The sequence below is a fragment of the Anopheles merus genome, chromosome 2L (assembly GCF_017562075.2).
Source record: "Anopheles merus strain MAF chromosome 2L, AmerM5.1, whole genome shotgun sequence".
Lineage (NCBI taxonomy): Eukaryota > Metazoa > Arthropoda > Insecta > Diptera > Culicidae > Anopheles > Anopheles merus.
The window spans coordinates 32,290,225-32,309,948 of record NC_054083.1 but is presented as its reverse complement, the minus strand read 5'-3'; the positions used below and the strand labels follow the sequence as shown (position 1 = coordinate 32,309,948).

The window sequence follows — 19,724 nt, the reverse complement described above, 5'->3', positions numbered from 1 at the left end:
CTGCATTGCCCAGTATGTATTGTTTGTACGTTCGCTCACTTGTATACATTCAACGACGAACCAGCCCGATGTGCTTGCATAAGTTAAAATCCATGTGATCGTTTGCTGCGAGAACATTGTTTCACATATGTCAATGTATGTTGCTCATGCTGAATATATAAAAAAATGGAATTTAGCGGAAAAAATGCAACATGATGACAAACACTAAACTATTAAACTTTTGTTCTGTTCAATTTGAACTAAGCGCATGCAGCATAAATAGAGACCACCGCCTAAGCTCGTTCGGCATTTCGTTCGATAGACCACGTTGAACGATCTCACACCTACAAGCAAACGCTCCGTTCTCTTCCCCAAACAGCACAGCTGTGTTATGTTGTTATTGCTCGCGAGAGGCTTGCGAAGCGCGGACCCATTTTAATCTTGATTTGATAGCGCAACAAGTAGTATGTGGAACCGTGGTCGAATTGTGAGCCTAATGCGAACCGTGTCCAGTGGCAGGTAAGTAGAAAAGTAGCGATTTTTTTAAGTAATACTAAATGGCTATTCCTTTTTCTTTAGCTGCAGCTGCCCAGCACATTCGCGACCGGTCGCAATCAGTCAGCAGACCTCATGTTCCGCGGAAAAAGATACCGCGTTCGAGGTGAGTGTGCATGTGTGTGCCATGTTTACTGCCGTTCTGATAACACCATGCGATCTTTGTCCTACAGATGTCATCTTCAACGATACGGTACGGGCCGGGAGTGACCCGCGAGCTGGGCCATGATTTGCAAAACCTGGGCGCAAAGCGCGTCTGTGTGGTGAGCGACCGGAATGTGCTACGGCTGCCCTCGGTAAAGGTGGGACTCGATGCGATCGTCCGTGCCGGCATCGAGCCGGTACTGTTCGACGCGGTGCGGGTCGAGCCGACGAATGAAAGCCTGCAGACGGCGATCGACTTTGCCCGGTCACACCGGTTCGATGCGTTCGTAGCGATCGGTGGCGGTTCCGCGATCGATACCTGCAAGGTAGCGAACCTGTACAGTGCCGATCGGGAGGCGGAATTCCTCGACTACGTAAACGCCCCGATCGGACGGGCGAAGGAGGTAACGGTCCCGCTGAAGCCGGTGATTGCCGTTCCAACGACGGCCGGAACCGGTTCGGAAACGACCGGTGTAGCGATCTTCGACCACAAACCGCTGCACGCCAAGACGGGTATTTCCAGCAAAACATTGCGGCCCATCCTCGGGCTGGTCGATCCGCTCCACACTCTGTCCCAGCCGGAAAAGGTGGCCGCCTACTGTGGGTTCGACGTGTTCTGTCACGCGCTGGAAAGTTTCACCGCCATACCGTACACGGAGCGGGGTCCGGCACCGGCCAACCCAAAGCTAAGGCCTCCGTACCAGGGCAGCAATCCGATTTCGGACGTTTGGGCACGGTTCGCGTTGCAGACTATTAGCCGGCACTTTCGGCGGGCGGTGTACGCGCCGGACGATCTTGAGGCACGGTCGCAGATGCATCTCGCGTCGACGATGGCGGGCGTCGGGTTTGGCAATGCGGGGGTGCATCTGTGCCATGGGCTATCCTACCCGATCGCGGGTCTGGTGAAGCAGTTCATCCCGGACGGGTACACCGGGGGTCACCCGATCATTCCGCACGGGCTGTCGGTTGTGATGACGGCACCGGCAGTGTTTCGCTTTACGGGGGCTTGTTGCCCCGAAAGGCATCTAGAGGCGGCCGGCATCTTGGGAGCGGATATAGCGAAGGTAAATCGGAACTGCGGAACAAATGAAAAGAGTTTAATATAATAATTTCCCTTTTTTCTTTGCCGTTACTGCTACAGAGCCACAGAAAGGATGCCGGAGCCATTCTGGCAGACACCGTGCGACGATACATGCACGACCTAAAGATTGAAAATGGACTATCGGCGCTCGGCTTCAATTACTCCAACATACCGGCACTGGTCAAAGGAACGCTGCCGCAGGAACGCATCACAAAGCTAGCACCGCGCGCCCAGTCGGAGGAAGATCTGGCCGGTCTGTTCGAACAGTCGCTCACCGTGTACTAGGAGAAGTCGGGAACCTTCGCGCCGGGTGTCACGAGTTCATATTTCCTTGCTCCCCCTCCCTACATGATTCACATGCGTGCAGCCGTTTGATGCTGGGTACCGTTTCACCTCGTTTCAAGACCCGTTTCATAAATGATTTTTGCGGCACACGTTTGCTAGCGTGCGGCGCACGGGAGGTGGCAAAATGTTTACGTGAAAAAGTACTCACGCGTCATACTTCTTGGCTCAGCATTCACTTCGCGGGTAATGATGATACGTACGAGCGCGCACTCACACACAGCTAATGATCGCTCATCATCCCGTTTTTCATTGCCTGCGGGCGGCAGTGTGTTTTGTTTACTTAAGGATGCGGCCGAACGATCGGACCTGAGGTGGAGAAGATTTACACGCACGCTGGTCCGAATTTTACCCTCCCCACGCAGTATGGTGATCGCACAACATCACCATATGTATTTCACTCTCGGGCCAGGTTAGGCACGCAGGTACCGCCGTCGTCCGTCCGTGGCATCGACAAGTTTCAGCATTACTGAACCCGTTTTGAGACACAGGCACGGAAAAGGTTACATTAGGACAGGCCGAAGAACGGTCTAAACATCGATTGCATGCCAAACGGGTACAGCAGGGTGGTAGGTTATCGGTACGGGGTACACATAAGCAGCAGAACAGAACCTACTTACAAGCGTATTGGATTTTATGGGCAAGACAATGTAAGGGCGTCCATTTTTCAGGCGATCGCGCAATATCTTAGAATGTCTAAAGGCAACATTTTTACAATTTTGTTTCCTTTCCAACGTGGAACGTGCTTCTTCGGTCGTGTAGCAATGCTAGGAAGAACGAATCTGTATTGGACTAATTGGCGCTGTTCCCATCAACAAAATACTTTGCTCAACAAAGCACAGCTGTGTGACACCATTAGGACATATTTTGTTTAATAAACACCAAACTTTTGAAAGGAATTGTCTATAAAGTTCCGAATTTTGTCTTGACGTGTTCTTAAACGTTGCTGTTTTCAACTACCTGCACATGGTACGGAATAGGTACCCAGTGCCCTTCTGTCAGCCTGCCTCTTTCCATGGATTGCACCCGGGACAACAGACAACACCAACTACACTCACTTCCATTCAGTCGTGAAACGAATCTTATCGTGCGCACTTCGGAGTCATCCTTCTCAGCACGGTACAGAGATAATGCGATCCTTCAGCGCAAGTGATAAGCCAAACCGTCGGGCGAGACTTTTTTAAATTACACGCGCGCGCCCCCGAGAGAGAGAAACACCCCTGAAAGAGCTCAACGCCAGCTTCCAACCGACCGAACGGCCGAGCGCCGAACACACTGGGGTTTCAGAATTCTGTCTGATTTAGTACCAATTGCCAGAGCGTCCGGGACGGTCACAAAGCGCATCTCAACGCGCCGTGCTGCTGAATCAGTTCGTACATATCGAGTCGAGAAAGGCCGAGAGCGATGCCACCAGCAACGTCCGCCACCAGAAGTGCGCGCGCTAAATGGATGTTTAATTAACATCAATTCGTGAACGAAGTGAAGGACCGTGGTTGGGAGGACCACACTTGACACCCGTGCAGTGTGTGTAAAGTGGAGCAGACAATCGTGACAAGTTGTGAGCCCACCGAGCGAGGGTACCTGTGTCTGTATCTAAAGCCGTTCGTTTGGGATGGGGATTTTAGAAGACATTTTGGTTCCTAAAATGCCCGGCATGATAACGAAATGATACACTATCGGACGTGAGTGAGTGTGTGTGTATGTGTGTTAAAGATATGCTACAGCACCCATCGGGTGGTTCGCCTTTATCGTGACTTCCTAGTAAAGACCGTGGCCCGAAAGTGCTCAAACATCAACGGTGGTAACCCGTGCTGTGAGTAATTACAAGTGACAAATGATAGATACCAAACCCCTGCACACAATCACACTAGGCGCGTGGAATTGTGACGATAAGATGAAGCACAAGTTTGGCGGTTTTCGAGGCGTGTAACAGGTGATGCATTCCCAGTCCGGGCTGTATTCCGCGGGGTGTTACTGCGTGTCCAGACCGTTCCAGAAGGATACCGTTTTAATGTTTAATGGCACTGGGATCTCTGCTCGTGTCGAACTGTGCCAAACAAGGAACAAGTTTCCATCGTAGTGCGAATTGCGCAACACGTGCGCCTTTAGTTTGGATCGTTTACGGCAAATGTCCAGTGAAGATGGTTCTTTAGGCTGGGCCAGGGCGTTTGACAACCGTTCCAGACTGGCAGACTTTTGTTTCGAGTGTTTCCGTGTGCGTCATTCACATCTCAAGAGGTAAGGGATGATAGTGTGTTTGTGCAGTGATAAGAGAAGCCCCGTTGAAGAGTCATTCTAACGCGCGGGGATCTTGTGATCTTAGGTAGAAAAAAAACCCCGTACCGTCTTCCAAACGTTATTGTTCCGCTCCTTACAGTGACTAAAAGAAAGAACGTAAAACAGAAAACGGAATGGAATTATTCAAACTTTTTACAGGCGCCCGATTTGAGACAGTTTGCGTCCTTAAGCTGAGAAACAAAAAAAGCTTCCTTATCTCAAAAGGTCGCACGATGAATCGATCTACGTCGCAATGTTCCTCCTACTGCTGCTCCTGATAACGGGCCACAGTGGTGCGATTTGGATGCGTTTGTTCACCATCCGTTTTTTCCGGCGTTTGCTGTTCTACGCTCATGAAACGATCATAAAGATCTTGCATTAACGATTATTCATCTGTCTGTCGGAAAGCGTTGTCACCAACTTCCAACCCCCCACCGCTGTCAGCGTTTGCAGTGCAATCTGTGAATAGTTAGCCGTGCTAAAGCATCACCGTACGCTCGAATGGATGGATGAATGGCCAACTGTCGATCATAATTTTCGCTACCTTTTGCACGACCCACAAGGTTAAGCAGCGTATGGGCGGGGAGGTGCAGGGAAGGGCAGACGTGCTCATCGCGAAAAACGAAACAATAGCATACCAGGCTGTAGATCTGTGTGTAGTGCAGTAGTCAGACATCGTTTCATCGTGATCGCGGAAAGCCGCGATCGTTGCAAGATCTTCAACGCAAAAATGAACAACGCACGCACACACAATCGTGTTTGACTCAATTAAACGAAATTAAATCAATTAACTGGGGCGTTTTTTTTTTGTTTTGTTCAACGTTCGCCTATGGTGGAACAGGCAGATCCCCCCAAAGGGTCTCATCAAACAAACCCCTTTCCTCTTTTCCACTGGGGACTGCACCCATCGTATCATCGGGTGGGGAAAATTGTTAAGTTGTGAGAAGCAAATATTGATCTTTTGACGTCTGGTGCGAGTATTTGTGTGCGGGCGTGCCTGCGTGCGTAAGATGCTCCCGAGTTTTCTCGACCTTCGAACTGTTGCAACGCAACAGTCGATCGACTGGCCACCACTGCTAATTGACAGCCGGACGTGTTCTCCGGCGCGTTTAGTATAATTTGGACATTCGGGTGGAAACTGTCGAGCGAACGGATTGTCTCACTGTGTGTGCGGCACACTGGACAGACTGGCCAATTGGCATTTCCGGTGCATTTAGCAACGTCAACAATTCCCGACCCGATCGTACTGTCATACGTACGGGTGGTAGGTGATCGTGTTCTATACCCCTCAGCATTATTACCGTTATTGTATGCTTCATTGCACAAAACGCACGCGCGCACGGTTGGCAGGTGTGAAATTTCATCAGCTGATGTGATTGCACGTGTTGAGAGGGACAACACGGGAGAGAGAGAGAGAGAGCCTCTTATCCACTCCGCTAAAACCTGTAAATGAAAACCATCATCATCAGTGTAGATTAGTGCAGCCGTTTTGAAGTGACCTAATTAGTGCCATGTGTAACCGGAGAGGAAAATATTGTACGTCCGGCCACCCCCTTCGGTACTTGAATTTCGCGAACCACGGGGTAATTTGTCCGATAGGAGGGCTCGTGAGTCTGAATCAAACCAAGAAAATAAAACAAACAAACGATACCAACGCACATGGTTTGAGAGGTGCGATAGTTTCAGCAGAAATGCTCCCTTTTGAAGGAAAAGTTTGTGCTTATCAACGGAGTAGAGTGAAACAGGTTTAAAGGTAAAGTGAAATATTTGTGATTTTTTCCTCATTTTAAAACGCATTTTGTTGAGAAAACGTCAACCACGTGCTATTGAAAAAACCGCGCAATGGAGTCCCCTGGTGGCGCACGCCTGGTGCAAACCCGCCACAACGATCAGCAGCCCATAAACACGCAATAAAATCAGGTGTGTCGGGTCACAACCGTTTTGCTAATGGAAAATAGTGCTTTGTACCGCAACCGGTGTGTGTCACCTAATTGTGTGTGCTGTGCGTTATGTGTATGTGACCTCATAAATTAAATTAAAAGCGAATTCGTTTCACCTTTTAAGGGAAGAAGCTCTCGTCTGCGTCCCAGTGGATGTTGGTGCGCGAGCGCTTCGCTCGATCGAACCGGCCAATTGTTGCACGTTGATTGACGGTACAATCCGACATTAGAAATCAACAATCCAGAACGTTGGGTGGAGGGTGATGGGCCGCCACGCCCCAACAACATGTCGACAACGGTGCCTGCTAGAACTAGAAGAGCTCCAGGGAGAAACGCGGGGGAAATATATTGTTGCATTGTAAGGGTTTTGGAGAACGGACTAGTTTCGTTCGAAAGATTGGAGGAAACGGATTACTTCCAAGTAGTCTTAGATTACTGTGACTGTGCGACTGCGACGTTGGTGTAAGCTGATAAGAGGTTGTTTTTACGGGTCGCACTCCACCAACAACACTCCAAGAAACACCCGCTGTCCACACTATCAGGCCATAAGTCATAAGTAATGCACTTGATCGGTCTTGATAACTCGACCGATAGAGCGTACAAAGATAGATCGTTAAAACGTGAGTTGCAGCAGTATACAGCATAGCTCTGTGGCGTAATCGATCGTTGTTGCTGCTCGTCAGCCTAACTATGGCATAACAGCATGATTCTATTCGAAAAAGACCCCTCGCCAGATTTGACGACTCATCGCACACAATGATTGTGCCCCGGTAAATGTGTAACCCTCAATTAAAAAGGTCTTTGTTTTCCCTACCCCCCCCCCCCCCTTACCCGTAGGTAATATCCAGCCAGAATGCATCCAATGATAAGCACATCATCCGCCACCCTGACCCTGACGACGGCCGCCATCTTTATGCTAACGCTTAGCTATGCAAACGGGTTCGCAACGCTGCCGACAGAGTTGGATCGGACGCAGCAACGGTGCCAGCTCGAGCGCACCTACAAAATGGTCGGCTACAACTGTGCCAACCTAAACCTGAAGGAAATTCCCCAGACGCTCAAGTCTAGTCTCGAGGTAAGCGGTGTAGTGGTGGGAGCTCGGTATCGGACCTACCCGTTGCCGATTCCGTGTTCGGAATCAATTCCGGAGCCGATTCCGATGCTAGAATTGATTCCGTAGCTGTAGCCAAAGGAACCAATCGATTGCGCGATCAGAATCGGCTCCAGAATCGGAATTGACCTGGGAATCGCAATGTTCCCCGGTAACGGCATCACGATTGACTCCAGAAATGGAATTAGCTCCAGAGTGAGAATCAGTTCTTGAATTAACATAAGAAATTTCAGAAGCGAATTCGGTCCGGGAATTTCTATGAGAATGGATCGTAAATTTTGATTCTTTGCGGCTATCAATACATAGCATCATTGGACCCAAACGCCTATTCTTTTGGAGATGTCGGAACTGACTCCGTTTGGAAGTCGATTCTAATTTAGAAGCCAATTCCGATTCCAGAGCCGATTCAGATTCCAGAGCCGATTCCGATTCCGGAGCCAATTCCAATTTAGGGACCAATTACGAAGCCAATTCCGGAACCAATTCCGGAGCTGATTCCGGAAACTGTCTGGAGCTACTATCCAAAATCGATTCCAGAAAACTTCGGAGCTAACCGGAATCGATTCCGACAAAAACTTCATTTTTCCCATCACTAAAGCGATGTGCCGCTGCTGCTCTAATTCCGATAAATTTGTTGATCCTCCGAGTGGGACGGGCAGCCGGGGTCAATTGATGCACCTCATGATCATGTTAGCCAACGCGCCTGAAACGGTACAATCATGAGCCGAGAAACAGATCTAAAGAATTGAGGAAAGTCAAAGTATAAAATTAAACAACCGACGCTTAACACCATCGACATACCGGGCGTTTTTTCCAATTCAAGGCCACAAGATGAGTGGATTAGTTGTTTTTGCTTCAAGATCATCGTAAACAGTCTAACCTTTGCGATCGCGATCGACACGTCAGGCATCATCATCATCAAGTTGTTAAATCGAATTCCCTTTTTCCCTTGCTTACTACTAAAGCTTTGAAAATCCGCCCCAATATACGTTTCCTCTTGCAAGTCTCGCTCACAACGTGTGTTGAAAGTGTGTGACGACGCTAGTCCGGGAAGCCGTTCCTTTTTCTCAATCTATCCTCATCCGAGCACAGCAGCGTAAGGAACACACTACGGCAGACTACAAACCAATTTAAATCAATTAACCCAAATGGTCAGTCGGGCGAGGGAGAAGATCTCCGGTTTCTCCGGTTGCCCCCACAGTAGCCCCACTTGATGTATGGTTTGTTAGTGTGCTCGAATCGACGATGCCGGGGCTGTAATAGCATGCCTTGTATCATGTGTTTCACGATTTTACTAATGTTTCAAGCTCCTTCTCTCTCCCCTTTTCAGATATTCGATCTCAGCTTCAATCGTATCCGAGATTTAAATCCGCAATCCTTCGCCCGGTACGGTTCGGTCAAGTATCTGTATCTGTTCGAGAACATGATCCACAACGTGGAGCCGGAAACGTTCAGCTCGCTCACGAACCTGGAGGTAGGGTGAAGCACACCCGCGGCGGGTTGTTTATTTTATGCTGCGCTAAAACGTACCTCTTTCCATCTCACCCCCCTATCCCAGGCGATCGATCTTTCGAATAACGCACTGATCAGCATACCGCTAGAGCTGTTCCGGCTACCCTCCCTGCGCAACCTTTACGTCAGCCACAATACACTCAGCAGGCTGGACGAAGATCTTCCTGCCCTAGAGAAGCCAATCAAAGCCCCACTGCAAGTGCTCGGGCTGGCCGACTGTCGGTTACAGCGCTTGCCCGACCTTGGCGTCCTGCCCGACCTCTGGCAGCTCAACATCTCGTCCAATCCGATGAAAGAGCTCACCCTCGGGCAGTTCTCGCCAATGTGCAACCTAAAAACGGTCGAGCTGAACAACACCCAGATCCCGATCTGTCCCTGCCAGGTGCTGACGGCCGAGTTGGTCCTTCGGCGAACTAAAATTATGTTTCCTCCCTTGTACTGCATCCCGCTAACATCGTCAGGTGAGTCATTTGGGAGGTTAAAATGGAGAGGAAAAAAGGCCCCTCATTTACTTACTTACTTACCTTCCAAAAAGCAGAGCAAAACCTGTGCAATGCCGAAGCGAAACGCGACATCGAGCCGGACCAGGTGGCCGACTACCACCAGTGCATGGAGATACGCAACTCCCGCCAGCTCGACACGGAAGCCAAATCGGCCTGGATGAAGATCTCGGCCGCGGTGGCCGGCTGCATCGTCCTGTTCGCGACCATCCTCTTCTGTCTGCATCGGCGGAACGCGCGCCGGCTGAAAGCGAAGCGAAAGCCAAAGAAGGTGCCGTTGAAAAACATTAACCGCGTCATCCTGGTACCGGGACCGGCCGGTGAGGGGCCTGAGTCGGAGGTGCCACCCGCGACGACGACAGGGCCGACCATCACTGCCAAGTGTGATAAACTGTTGAGCGATTGTGATTAGTGAAGGTACGCACCGAGTTGTTTGCTTGTTGTTTTGTTTAGAGCAGCTTCATAAGACTAACGATAGGAATTTAGGGGTTTTTTTATAAGCGAAGCGTTCGTCCTCCTGTACATAGGCCATTGTTTTAGCAGCATACCAAATTATAACACACATACAGACAGATTTTAAGATACGCGCGCGTTGCCATGTAATAACTTAAGAACTTCCTAGAGCATATTAGCAATTGTTGATAGAATACGTGTTAAGATGTTAATGATGATGGTATGATGGGAAGTAGTGCCCAAAGAACAGTAAATTACTGCTACTAGCTTACGAACGAACCTGTCTATTTGTAACGATGATCAAATACATGCGTGCCAAACATATAATAACGATACAATTTCAAGAAAAGACGTGTTTTATTCATCGTTCTACAATCGAAAACACAAATTTGAAGAAAACGGCCAATCCAACCGCCATTTTTTATTCAAATTTTGACCGATTTTCTGCTGTATGTATTCGCACTGTGCACCCAACGTTCATCGATCGTCGATCAACGCCACGGAATGTAAATTCGAACGGAAAAGCGGTGTATTTTTTAAACAAGCATTAATTAACGGAATGTAAATTTTAATAACCTAAAATTAAAACATGTAAGTAGTACAAAAATAAAAAAAACATGTTAAATAATATTTTATATTTTATTTCATACTTCACCCTCGATGATCACGAGGCGTCCCTGTGTGCATTACTCATATTGTCAACAAACAACACATCGCTGGCAAACACAGCCAACCACAGCAATTCATTGGTGCGGGGTGCGGAAAAACGCCCACACAAAACAACGGGCCAGTGAAAATGGCCAACATTTCCATGCAGGACATCGAGGCGGTCGACGACTACTGGGGGCCAACGTTTCGCACCATCCTCGAGGGCAACTCGCAGGACCAAATCTCCGAGCAGCTGGAGTCGCGCATCCGCTCCCACGACAAAGACATCGAGCGTATCTGCAACCTGTACTATCAGGGCTTTATCGATTCGATCCGTGAGCTGCTGCTGGTGAAATCGCAAGCCCAGGGCCTAAACCAGGAGGTGCTCGGGCTGAACGATGGCCTTGGCAAAGCGTCCGCCGGTGTGATTGCGAAGGGTAACGAGCTGGTGAAGGCACGCAAGGTCGAGGGCAACATAGCGGGTGCGATCGAGGGCCTGTCGAGCTGTCTGCCGGTGCTGGAGTGTTACAGCAAGCTGCTGAAGCAGGTGCGCGAGAAGCGCTACTATCCGGCGCTGAAAACGCTCGAGGTGCTCGAGAGCGAGTATCTGCCGAAGGTGGCGGGGTACCGCTTTTCGCAGCAGATGCGCGACACCATACCGAAGCTGAAGGAAAACATTAAAAAATCGTCGGAGGAGGATTTCCGCGAGTTTCTGGAGAATATACGCAAATTTTCGCCCAAAATCGGCGAGATTGCGATGAAACACACGAAGGAGCTGCAGAAGCGCGATCTGGAAACGATCATCGCGGAGTACAAGGCGCTGCAGGCGGAGCAGGGTGGATTCTCGGCCGGGTCGGGGGACTTTGGGGACGACGATGAGGACGTGAGCGCGCAGGATTTGATCGACTTTTCGCCCATCTATCGCTGTCTGCACATCTACACGGTGCTGAACGATAAGGAGTACTTCGAGAAGGACTACCGGCAGCAGCGGCGGGATCAGGCGAAGCTGGTGCTGCAGGCGCCCCAAACCATGCACGACAATCTGGAGGCGTACAAAACGTACATCTACTCGATCGTGGGCTTCTTTGTGGTGGAGGATCACGTGATGAATACGGGCGGCGATATTGTGACGCAAACGTACCTGGACGATCTGTGGTCGTCGTCGTTGTCGCGTGCGGTGAACGTGCTGAGCATGTCGTCGTCGTCCTGCACCGATCCGAACGTGCTGCTGCGCATCAAAAACCTGATTATGCTGAGCATTACGACGCTCAAGAACTACGGCTACACGGTGACGCAGCTGTGGGATCTGCTGCTCGAGATGCGCGACCACTACAACGAGGTGTTGCTGCAGCGCTGGGTGAACGAGTTCCGCGACATTCTGGACCGGAGCGACTTCCTGCCGCTGGAGGCGCACAGCCAGGAGGAGTACGATGCGGTGCTGGAGCGGTTCCCGTTCCACTCGGAGCAGCTGGAAGCGCAACCGTTCCCGAAAAAGTTCCCCTTCTCGCGCATGGTCCCGGAGGTGTACCATCAGGCGATGGAGTTTATGTACGCGTGCATGAAGTTCTCCGAGGAGCTGACGCTGTCGCCGAACGAAATCGCGGCGATGGTGCGGAAGGCGGCCAATTTGCTGCTGACGCGCAGCTTTAGTGGGTGTCTGTCGGCGGTTTTCCGCAGTCCCAGTCTGGCGTTGATGCAGGTCATTCAGATCATCATTGACACGCAGTATCTGGAGAAGGCGGGTCCGTTCCTGGATTCGTTCGTGTGCAAAATGACGGGCACGGTGCAGAGCGTTACGCAGACGCCGTCGGCCATGTTCCACGTGGCCCGGTCGGAGGCGGAGCAGCAGGTATCGACCAAGCTGTGCTGCAAGCTGGACGAGTTCTTCGAGGAGCTGGAAAACTATGACTGGGTGCTGCCGGAATCGTACGGCCACGCGTCACCGTTCGTGACGGATATGGTGGCGTTCCTGCAGAGCACCTTCCAAAGCTTCTCGTACATCCTGCCCGGGGTGGCGCAGGCCGCGTGCAAGAAGGCGTGCGAGCACATTGCCACCACCATCTCGAAGCTGATCCTGTCCGAGGATATACGGCAAATTTCGGGCGGTGCGCTCGACCAGATCAATCTCGATCTGATGCAGTTCGAGCTGTTTGCGTCGTCCGATCCGGTGCCGGGGTTGCGCGAGGGCGATCTGTCCAAGTACTTTGCGGAAATCAGGCAGCTGCTCGATCTGCTCATCTCGGAGGATTGGAGTGCGTATTTGCACGATTTTGGGAAGGATGAGAACCGGTACTCGCTGGTGCATCCGTCCACGATCATTGTGGTGCTGGAGAAGCTGCGCGAGGCGGACAAGAAGTCGATGCTGTCGCTGATGAAGTCTAAATCGGAGCGGGACAAGAAGAAGCTGCTGGAGACGGTGCTGCGGCAGCTGAAGCAGTTGGCGGAACGGCAGAGCTAAGATTGTGGAGCGAGTAAACGCATTCGATGCTCGAACGAACAAATATTTGCTAAATTGTACTGAAATACTGATATGTTCTAATTAATAAAGCGTTAAGTTATTTAATCCACAGTAAAAATGGTGGTTTTACGTTTTGTATTTGTGGAAGGAATTCTACGATCCAAAGAAGCAATTTTACAATTTTGTTTTTTGTTTGCAGGAAAAAAGCCAACAGACATTCGCCATTAATTAATGAGACAATTTTCGGAACACGTGTGTTTCGCGTTCCATGTGTTTTTTTATTGCGTCCAGCAAACAAACAGAATCAGCAACACGCAAAACGGAAAGGATTACTATTAGCCTTTTCAAGCTGTTTTCCTCTCTTCAACCGCTTAGGTTGTAAGGAAAGTGGGCGACACTACGGCACTGCACTGCTGCCGGCCACCACCTGTTCCTTCGCACCATCCGCATCGATCGAGTTTTTGCGTCCATTTTTCCTCTCCCGCTGCGGCCGATCGGAAGCTTTCTTCGTGAGCTTATGGCGCCGATCCTTGACCGCCCCGTCACCCGACTCAGCGGCCGCTCCTCCGGCCGATGCCGAAGCGGACACATTGTCCGACGGTCGGTCCGAATCGCTTCGGCCCCGATCGTCCTCGCTCTTGCCGCCACCGGCCCCACCGGACACTATCCGCTTGCGCGGTTGATAGATTTCGATCGACGGTCGATCCTTGTTGCGGATTTTGCGTGCCTCTCTGGCTTCCCGCTGCTTTTCCGACAGCTTTCCGGCCGAGTTCGACCGACCAGCGTCCGGGGAGTTTTTCCCACTGTCGGCCGCCCGTTGCTTTTCGATCGACAGTTTGGCCATCTTGTCCGGCAGGTCGGCACTACGATCGGCGAGGGGCGATCCCTGCCCGCCGGTGGGTTTCTTCTCCTTCGGTACGAACGGTGGTACGTTGGCGGTGAGTATGGTTTTCTTCACCTCCCCTCCCGCTTTCTGGTCGGTGGCCGCTGCCTCTTTGGAGGGTGGTGCCGGCTCGCTCTTACCGCTGTCCTGCTCGGCGAACCGCGTCTCGGCACGGGCACGCGTTTCCTTGCGCCGTTCGCTGTACTTCTTTACCTCCTTTTTGCTGTTGTTATTGGCGGTGGTAGTGGTGGTAGTGGTGCCACTGGCGAGAATCGTTCCCGCGGCGTTGGTGGTGCTGCTGGCGGCTTTGGACGTGGTCGGTTGCTCACTGACACCACCGGAAGCTGCTTTATCCTTTTTTGACTTTTCATTTCTCTCTCCTCCTCCCCCTCCACCTCCTCCTTTCTGCTGCTGATTCTGCTCCCGGAAGCGGTTCTCTTCCTTGCCCTGCTTTTGCTTCTCCTTCTTACCGCCACGCTGCTCCTGCTGTTTATCGCGATCCTGCTTCTTCATGATCACTACCTTCTCCCCTTCCAGCGATCCCTCGCCCTTCTTTTCCCGATTGCGCTCCTTCTTATTCTTCGACTTTTTATCCTTCTCATCCTTAAACCGTCCATCGCCACCGCCCTTGCCAGCAGCACCCGCTTTCGCTCCCGCGCCTTGCAGCCGGGGCAGTGCGGTCCGCTCCATAAACTCCTGGAACACCTCCTCCTGTATCGCGTCCGGGATGGCACGGGCAATCTGCGTCTTCCGCATGTGCCGCTCCTCGTCGCGCATTCGCCGTTTCTCCTCCTGCTTGCGCCGCCGCTCGTCACGCTTCTCCTGCTTCCGTTGTGCGATGTACTCCAGCAAAGGTGTTGTCGTGGTTTTCTCCTCTGTGTGTGTGTGTGCGGTGTGTGGAAAGTAAATTGGAAAGTTTTATAACCCCGTAACAATCGGACAGCGTGTGCCTTACCTTGCTCTATCTTAAAGCTGAACTCCTGCGTGCCCCGCCCGTGCAGCGCTTCCTCCTGCTCCTTCTCGAGCGCTTCCTTGAACGCGATAAAGTGCGTGTCGCTCTCGATCGTGCCACACTTGGGGTCCTTCTTGCGGGCGCGCGCCTTCAGCGGCCCCTGGAACGGTGCGTACTCCACCACCGCCTGGTACTCCATGCCCTTGCTATCCACGAACGTGTACCCGTCGTAGCTGTCCGTGAACCGGAAGATGTCCGCCGGGTTGGTGAAGTTGATGTACGCCCGGCACGACGCATTCTGCCCGAGCGTCCAGTCCGGCCCGACGAAGTAAAACTCATCGTTCGCCGGCAGCTTCCCATCGACCGCGATCTGCTCGCAGAACAGTGCCTCCGTCATGGTGGGCGGTAGGCGGCGTATCACCACCCGGGTCATGGGCGCCGGCGCATCCTTCTTGTTCTTTTTGTTGCGCTTCGAGCCGCCCGATTTGCCGCCCTTATCCTTCTTGTCCTTGCGGGATTGCTGCTGCTGCTGCTGTTGTTGCCGTTGTTTGTCGGGTTTGTCGCGACCACCGCCACCGCTGCCGCCGCCGCCACCGGTGGCGCGTGTTCCGGTGGACTTGGGTTGATCCATCGGTCCGGCCGCACCAGTACACTCACGGTCGATGACCGCCAGGGCTGTTACGATATCCGCGAGCCGTACCAGCCGATAAATCCGTTCGTTGCTTTCCGGTTTGCCCGCACACTACGTACTCGCATCGAGGCGTTCTGTGGGGGCTGCGCGTGAAAATGGGGCGATCAGTACGGGCTGGTAGGCATTTGCTTTTGTTTTGGTGTGCTGCTGTGACAGCGCGCTCAACTGTCAACGGCGCCCCACGGTGGTCAACGTCACACGCGCCCAGTGTGGCCAGATTATAGTGGCGGTTTTCGGTAGGTTGTTAAATTTGAATCTCAGGTAAAATGAAGCGGTGAAGTGTTGAGTGAGGGGGGGGGGGAGAGTGGTAATCTGCAACCTAATCATAGCGGTCAAACGAATATAGGCCTTTCTGAAGTGTCACACTGAAAATTGTACTACGGATTCTGCGATGCGATTATATAGTGCGGAAAATTGATTTTCGATTAACTATTTCGATTGAAATTGCGCTATTTAGCTATTTAGATGTTCAGTAGGTACAACGATTTCGGTAGATACGAGATACACGGTTAATGGGGACTGAAAACGGCCGCAAAATACCGCGTATCTCGAATTTCCGTATAAGTCGAATCTCGTGATTTCCAGGCGAAATATAGCTAACATGGTATTTTTTGCAAACATGGAATGGTTTTAGCCACTCAATTAGTTATTTGATATGATTCTGAATGAATTTTACAGTTTTAAACCTTTTGAATTAGTTTTAAACATTCGATCAAAAGGGAAATTATTCTGTATTTGACAATTGATGTGTCAAATCAGTATAATTTTCTCAAAGAACTGTCATATTTAGAAAACCGCGTATCTTCGAATTCGCGTATAAGAGGTAACGTCCCAAGCGCCACAGATTAAGCTTAAACGACTGGAAAATTGAATATCCATAGAAAAAAAATGAAAGCTCCACAGCTTCATTGGTTTGATCAATAGATGGCGTATTACAACTCATCATTATATTGCTATCCTTTTCTTGCAATGTGTTTCGACAAGTTTCATCTTATCATGACCTATATAGCCTTCTAACTTTCTGAGCAAAAATCTATATGAATGGTCGAGTGGTCAGATACGTGGGTATCGACACCAACGACCATTACTCAAATCTCACAAGCTTCAGTGCTGGTGGTTTCCGTTGGAGTTTAGTATTTAAACAATCGTATCGCCATTCTAGTTCTAGCGATGCATAACTTCAATGCGAAACCATACAACAGTACAAAGGAAATGAGAAAGCTCTCCTCCAAGCGATGAAGCTCAACTGGTTGGGGTATCCCACCAACAGAGAGCGCCACCAGCTTTTTCGCTATTTTTAGAATGAATGAGTCGTTTGCCGTCTGCTAAACGAAGTCTTTCTATATTCCGTTTAGGTAGAGAACTTGAGTCGTTTAGAAGCCGTTTAGTGGTCGTTTAGTGGATTTGTGGCACTTGGGGTGTATCTCGGGGACCGCCTGTAGTTTTCGCACCCGCTGGTCAAAGACTGGTTTACACCCGACTCCGTGTTGGGTCGTGAAATATACCACTTATAAGGAATTTAGTCCATAAAATGTTTAGGGAAAAGGTTTTATGATTTCCTGGCAAGTATTATTGTTGGAATTATCAATTTCCTGTATATACAGTGAACCCTCTCTTATTTGAGAGGCGATGGGACTGTCGAATAAGAGGGGTTTTCAAATTACAGAGGTTGAAAGTGAATGAAAGGTCCATACAAACAAGAAAGAGACAGAACATTTAGTATGTAGCCTTAGCTGTTGCTATAGGAAACTGCGAACAGAATCGCTAATTTGAGCATACATCTTTCAATAACCATGGCAACACCATAGTCAAATAAGAGGGACACAGATTTCAGAGGTTTTCCAAATTAGAGAAACAAAAATGTACTGGAAATCAAGGGACTGTGCAAAATGTTCAAATAAGAGAGGTTTTTCAAATTGGAGAGGTGTCAAATAAGAGAGGGTTCACTGTATATATAAATAGAACTCAAATTTAATTAAGTCAGTCTTGATCTGAACTCCGAAAGGAACAGACGTGTCTCTCTTTTAATTTCAATAATAATGAAAAAAAATCTGTGAATTTCTGTAGGAAAAATAAACAAAAAGTTAGTTTTAGTGTGCTCATCTGTGAATCAGTAGGAGTTTTTAAAATCGGTAGGAACACAGATAAATCGGTATTTCTGGTCACTCTTACACCGTGCGCCTGTCACAGCAACCGTCAAATTGGCAGCGCGTTTGCGATCAAAACAATTCACATTTTCTCACTGGTTCCCCGGGATATTTATTCAGAAAAAAGGGAAAAGCCGGTAATTTACGGTAAAACGAGATTAAAATCAAACGCACACAGTATGGCTCTTTTGCTACGGTTAGCACGCCAAAGGACGTTGTGTGCAGCGCTTAGTCAGCCGACACGTGTCGGTCCGTACGTGAAGTTCAGCACGGAAGGAGTGGTGTCCACCGACGGACAGGAATCGTCTGCGGAAGCGAACAAAAAGGTTGGTGGATTTGCGAAAGCCTACCAAAAGCACAGCGACTCGCTCAACCCGGAACAGCCCAATGAACCTCCAAAGACGTTTGCTTCCCTGCTGCGAAATTCAAAGCTTGTCGATGTAAGTAAGGGATTTGGATTTTCCACAAGCGCTTGCTAAACATTCACCCAACTCTCTTCATCACGTTCCAGCTGGGCGATCCGGAGGGAAAGATTGTGACGGGGAAAATATTCCACATCGTCGAGAACGACCTGTACATCGATTTTGGCTGGAAGTTTCACTGCGTTTGTACGCGACCCGCGAAGAATGGCGAGTAAGCAAACACCCACCCCCATTTTACGTAATTTGTCCTTCCATTGCCTCACTTTTGGACTTACCGGGGTTTTTTCGTTACAGAGATTACGTGAGAGGTGCCCGGGTGCGGCTACGCGTCAAAGATCTCGAACTGTCGACACGGTTTTTGGGTTCGAACAAGGATCTTACCCTGCTGGAAGCGGACTGCCAGCTGCTGGGCCTGATTTCATCCCCTGCAACCCGCTCGCAGCAAGCACGCAGCTCCGAGTTGCCCAAATAATCCAACCTCCCCTCGCATTCGCCGTAGAACGTACATAAGTTGTAGAAAATACGAATTATCACACCATAACCAAAGTCACCGGTCCGCTACATTTGTATTTGTGTAACACAAGATGACACCCTCGCTCTACATTTTGCTTTTTCGCATCATAAACTCCATGACCGCGTTCATGGACTCCTCCGTCTGGTAGCGGCCCATCAGCGCCTCCGTTTCGCGATCGTTCGCTTCGTGCAGCTGGTCGCGCTGGAACCGGTTGGTCAGCCGTTTGGTCGCCTTGATCGAACCGATCGGCAGCTTGCCGTACTCCAGTATCTGAGGCCACAGTTTCGTCTCCAGTTCGTCCTTCTTAACCACCGCCGCCACCACGTTAAACTGTAGCGCTTCTTGGGCCGACAGGCGATGGTTTAGCAGCAGCATCTCGGACGCTTTGCTGCGGCCCATCAGCAGCGGGAACGTGTATGAGGAGCAGCCCTCCGCACACAGCCCCAGCCTGGTGAAGGGCGTGTAGAAGTAAGCCGTATCGACCATGTACACGACGTCGCACAGCAGGGCCGTGGTGGCCGCAATGCCTATCGCCGGCCCGTTGATCAACGCAATCAGCAGCTTGTCGAACTGGATAAAGGCACGCACCATTTCGCGCAGGATCGCGTTGCCGCGGGCGAGCTTCTCCTCGACCGAGCCTTCTTCGGCCACGGCCGACACCATATCGTTGCCGGAGGAGTAGAAATCGCCCGTCCCGGTCAGCACGACCACATGCACACTGTCGTCCTTGTTGGCGGCCACCAGCGTATCTCCCAGCTCCTGGTACGCCTGTCGGTTGAGGGCGTTCTTTTTGCGCGGATTGTTGATCGTCACCCGCAGCACCGTTCCGAAGCGTTCCAGCTTTAGGTGGACCGGCTCTTTGGCGCCTGCCATCGTCACTTGCGCTTTGTTGCTTTGCTGGGGGAAGGCTTTTTTGGAGGGCGAAAAGTGCTCACGAGCTGTTTTGTTGGCGCACTGAGGCAGTGGAGAATAAAACGGCAATTCACCCTGATAACATGAACGCCGGTGGGGTGAACGATAACGACCTGTTGACTTGGGGGGATTGAGCTGCAGTCGGTCAATAGAAGCGTACTGGAGGTAGGGCAAGGGTCAAAAGTGTTTATTTTGCAAGCGGG

At 50.6% G+C, this 19,724-nt stretch overlaps 6 protein-coding genes and 1 long non-coding RNA gene across 10 annotated transcripts; 4 read left to right on the top strand and 3 right to left on the bottom strand.

Annotated features, from left to right (window-relative positions):
• The first annotated feature begins 333 nt into the window (after positions 1 to 333).
• LOC121592072 (probable hydroxyacid-oxoacid transhydrogenase, mitochondrial) lies at positions 334 to 3,000 on the top strand. Its single transcript, XM_041913341.1, has 4 exons — positions 334 to 498; positions 559 to 640; positions 708 to 1,742; positions 1,820 to 3,000. The coding sequence occupies exons 1-4, from the start codon at positions 446 to 448 to the stop codon at positions 2,042 to 2,044; spliced, it is 1,395 nt and encodes a 464-aa protein (XP_041769275.1). The 5' UTR covers positions 334 to 445; the 3' UTR covers positions 2,045 to 3,000.
• A 1,248-nt stretch (positions 3,001 to 4,248) lies between these two features.
• Positions 4,249 to 9,873, top strand: LOC121592073 (leucine-rich repeat-containing protein 40-like). 3 transcript variants are annotated; one of them, XM_041913342.1, is made up of 5 exons: positions 4,249 to 4,339; positions 7,156 to 7,393; positions 8,760 to 8,903; positions 8,988 to 9,402; positions 9,480 to 9,873. In XM_041913342.1, exons 2-5 carry the CDS (start codon positions 7,172 to 7,174, stop codon positions 9,851 to 9,853), a joined length of 1,155 nt encoding a protein of 384 aa, XP_041769276.1. In that variant the 5' UTR covers positions 4,249 to 4,339; positions 7,156 to 7,171; the 3' UTR covers positions 9,854 to 9,873. The 3 variants fall into 3 exon arrangements, with proteins under 3 accessions (XP_041769276.1, XP_041769278.1, XP_041769277.1); XM_041913344.1 differs by lacking the exon at positions 4,249 to 4,339 and adding an exon at positions 5,815 to 6,131; XM_041913343.1 differs by lacking the exon at positions 4,249 to 4,339 and adding an exon at positions 6,237 to 6,938.
• On the bottom strand, positions 4,337 to 9,959 carry LOC121592074. Of its 2 annotated transcripts, XR_006004634.1 has the most exons (4): positions 9,867 to 9,959; positions 9,466 to 9,685; positions 5,680 to 5,821; positions 4,337 to 4,481 (listed from the first exon to the last, which is right to left on the bottom strand). It is a non-coding gene; the product is annotated as an uncharacterized LOC121592074 (long non-coding RNA). The 2 variants fall into 2 exon arrangements; XR_006004633.1 differs by lacking the exon at positions 5,680 to 5,821.
• A 625-nt stretch (positions 9,960 to 10,584) lies between these two features.
• Positions 10,585 to 13,114, top strand: LOC121592907 (exocyst complex component 6). Its single transcript, XM_041914810.1, has one exon. It carries the CDS (start codon positions 10,691 to 10,693, stop codon positions 12,998 to 13,000), a length of 2,310 nt encoding a protein of 769 aa, XP_041770744.1. The 5' UTR covers positions 10,585 to 10,690; the 3' UTR covers positions 13,001 to 13,114.
• Positions 13,115 to 13,235: 121 nt separating this feature from the next.
• On the bottom strand, positions 13,236 to 15,686 carry LOC121592908 (regulator of nonsense transcripts 3A). Its single transcript, XM_041914811.1, has 2 exons — positions 14,839 to 15,686; positions 13,236 to 14,758 (listed from the first exon to the last, which is right to left on the bottom strand). Exons 1-2 carry the CDS (start codon positions 15,464 to 15,466, stop codon positions 13,398 to 13,400), a joined length of 1,989 nt encoding a protein of 662 aa, XP_041770745.1. The 5' UTR covers positions 15,467 to 15,686; the 3' UTR covers positions 13,236 to 13,397.
• Positions 15,687 to 17,529: 1,843 nt separating this feature from the next.
• Positions 17,530 to 18,641, top strand: LOC121593876 (28S ribosomal protein S28, mitochondrial). The gene is made up of 3 exons (XM_041916624.1): positions 17,530 to 18,113; positions 18,185 to 18,306; positions 18,390 to 18,641. The coding sequence occupies exons 1-3, from the start codon at positions 17,853 to 17,855 to the stop codon at positions 18,565 to 18,567; spliced, it is 561 nt and encodes a 186-aa protein (XP_041772558.1). The 5' UTR covers positions 17,530 to 17,852; the 3' UTR covers positions 18,568 to 18,641.
• A 1-nt stretch (position 18,642) lies between these two features.
• On the bottom strand, positions 18,643 to 19,716 carry LOC121593875 (enoyl-CoA delta isomerase 2). The gene has a single exon (XM_041916623.1). It carries the CDS (start codon positions 19,480 to 19,482, stop codon positions 18,694 to 18,696), a length of 789 nt encoding a protein of 262 aa, XP_041772557.1. The 5' UTR covers positions 19,483 to 19,716; the 3' UTR covers positions 18,643 to 18,693.
• Positions 19,717 to 19,724: the final 8 nt, after the last annotated feature.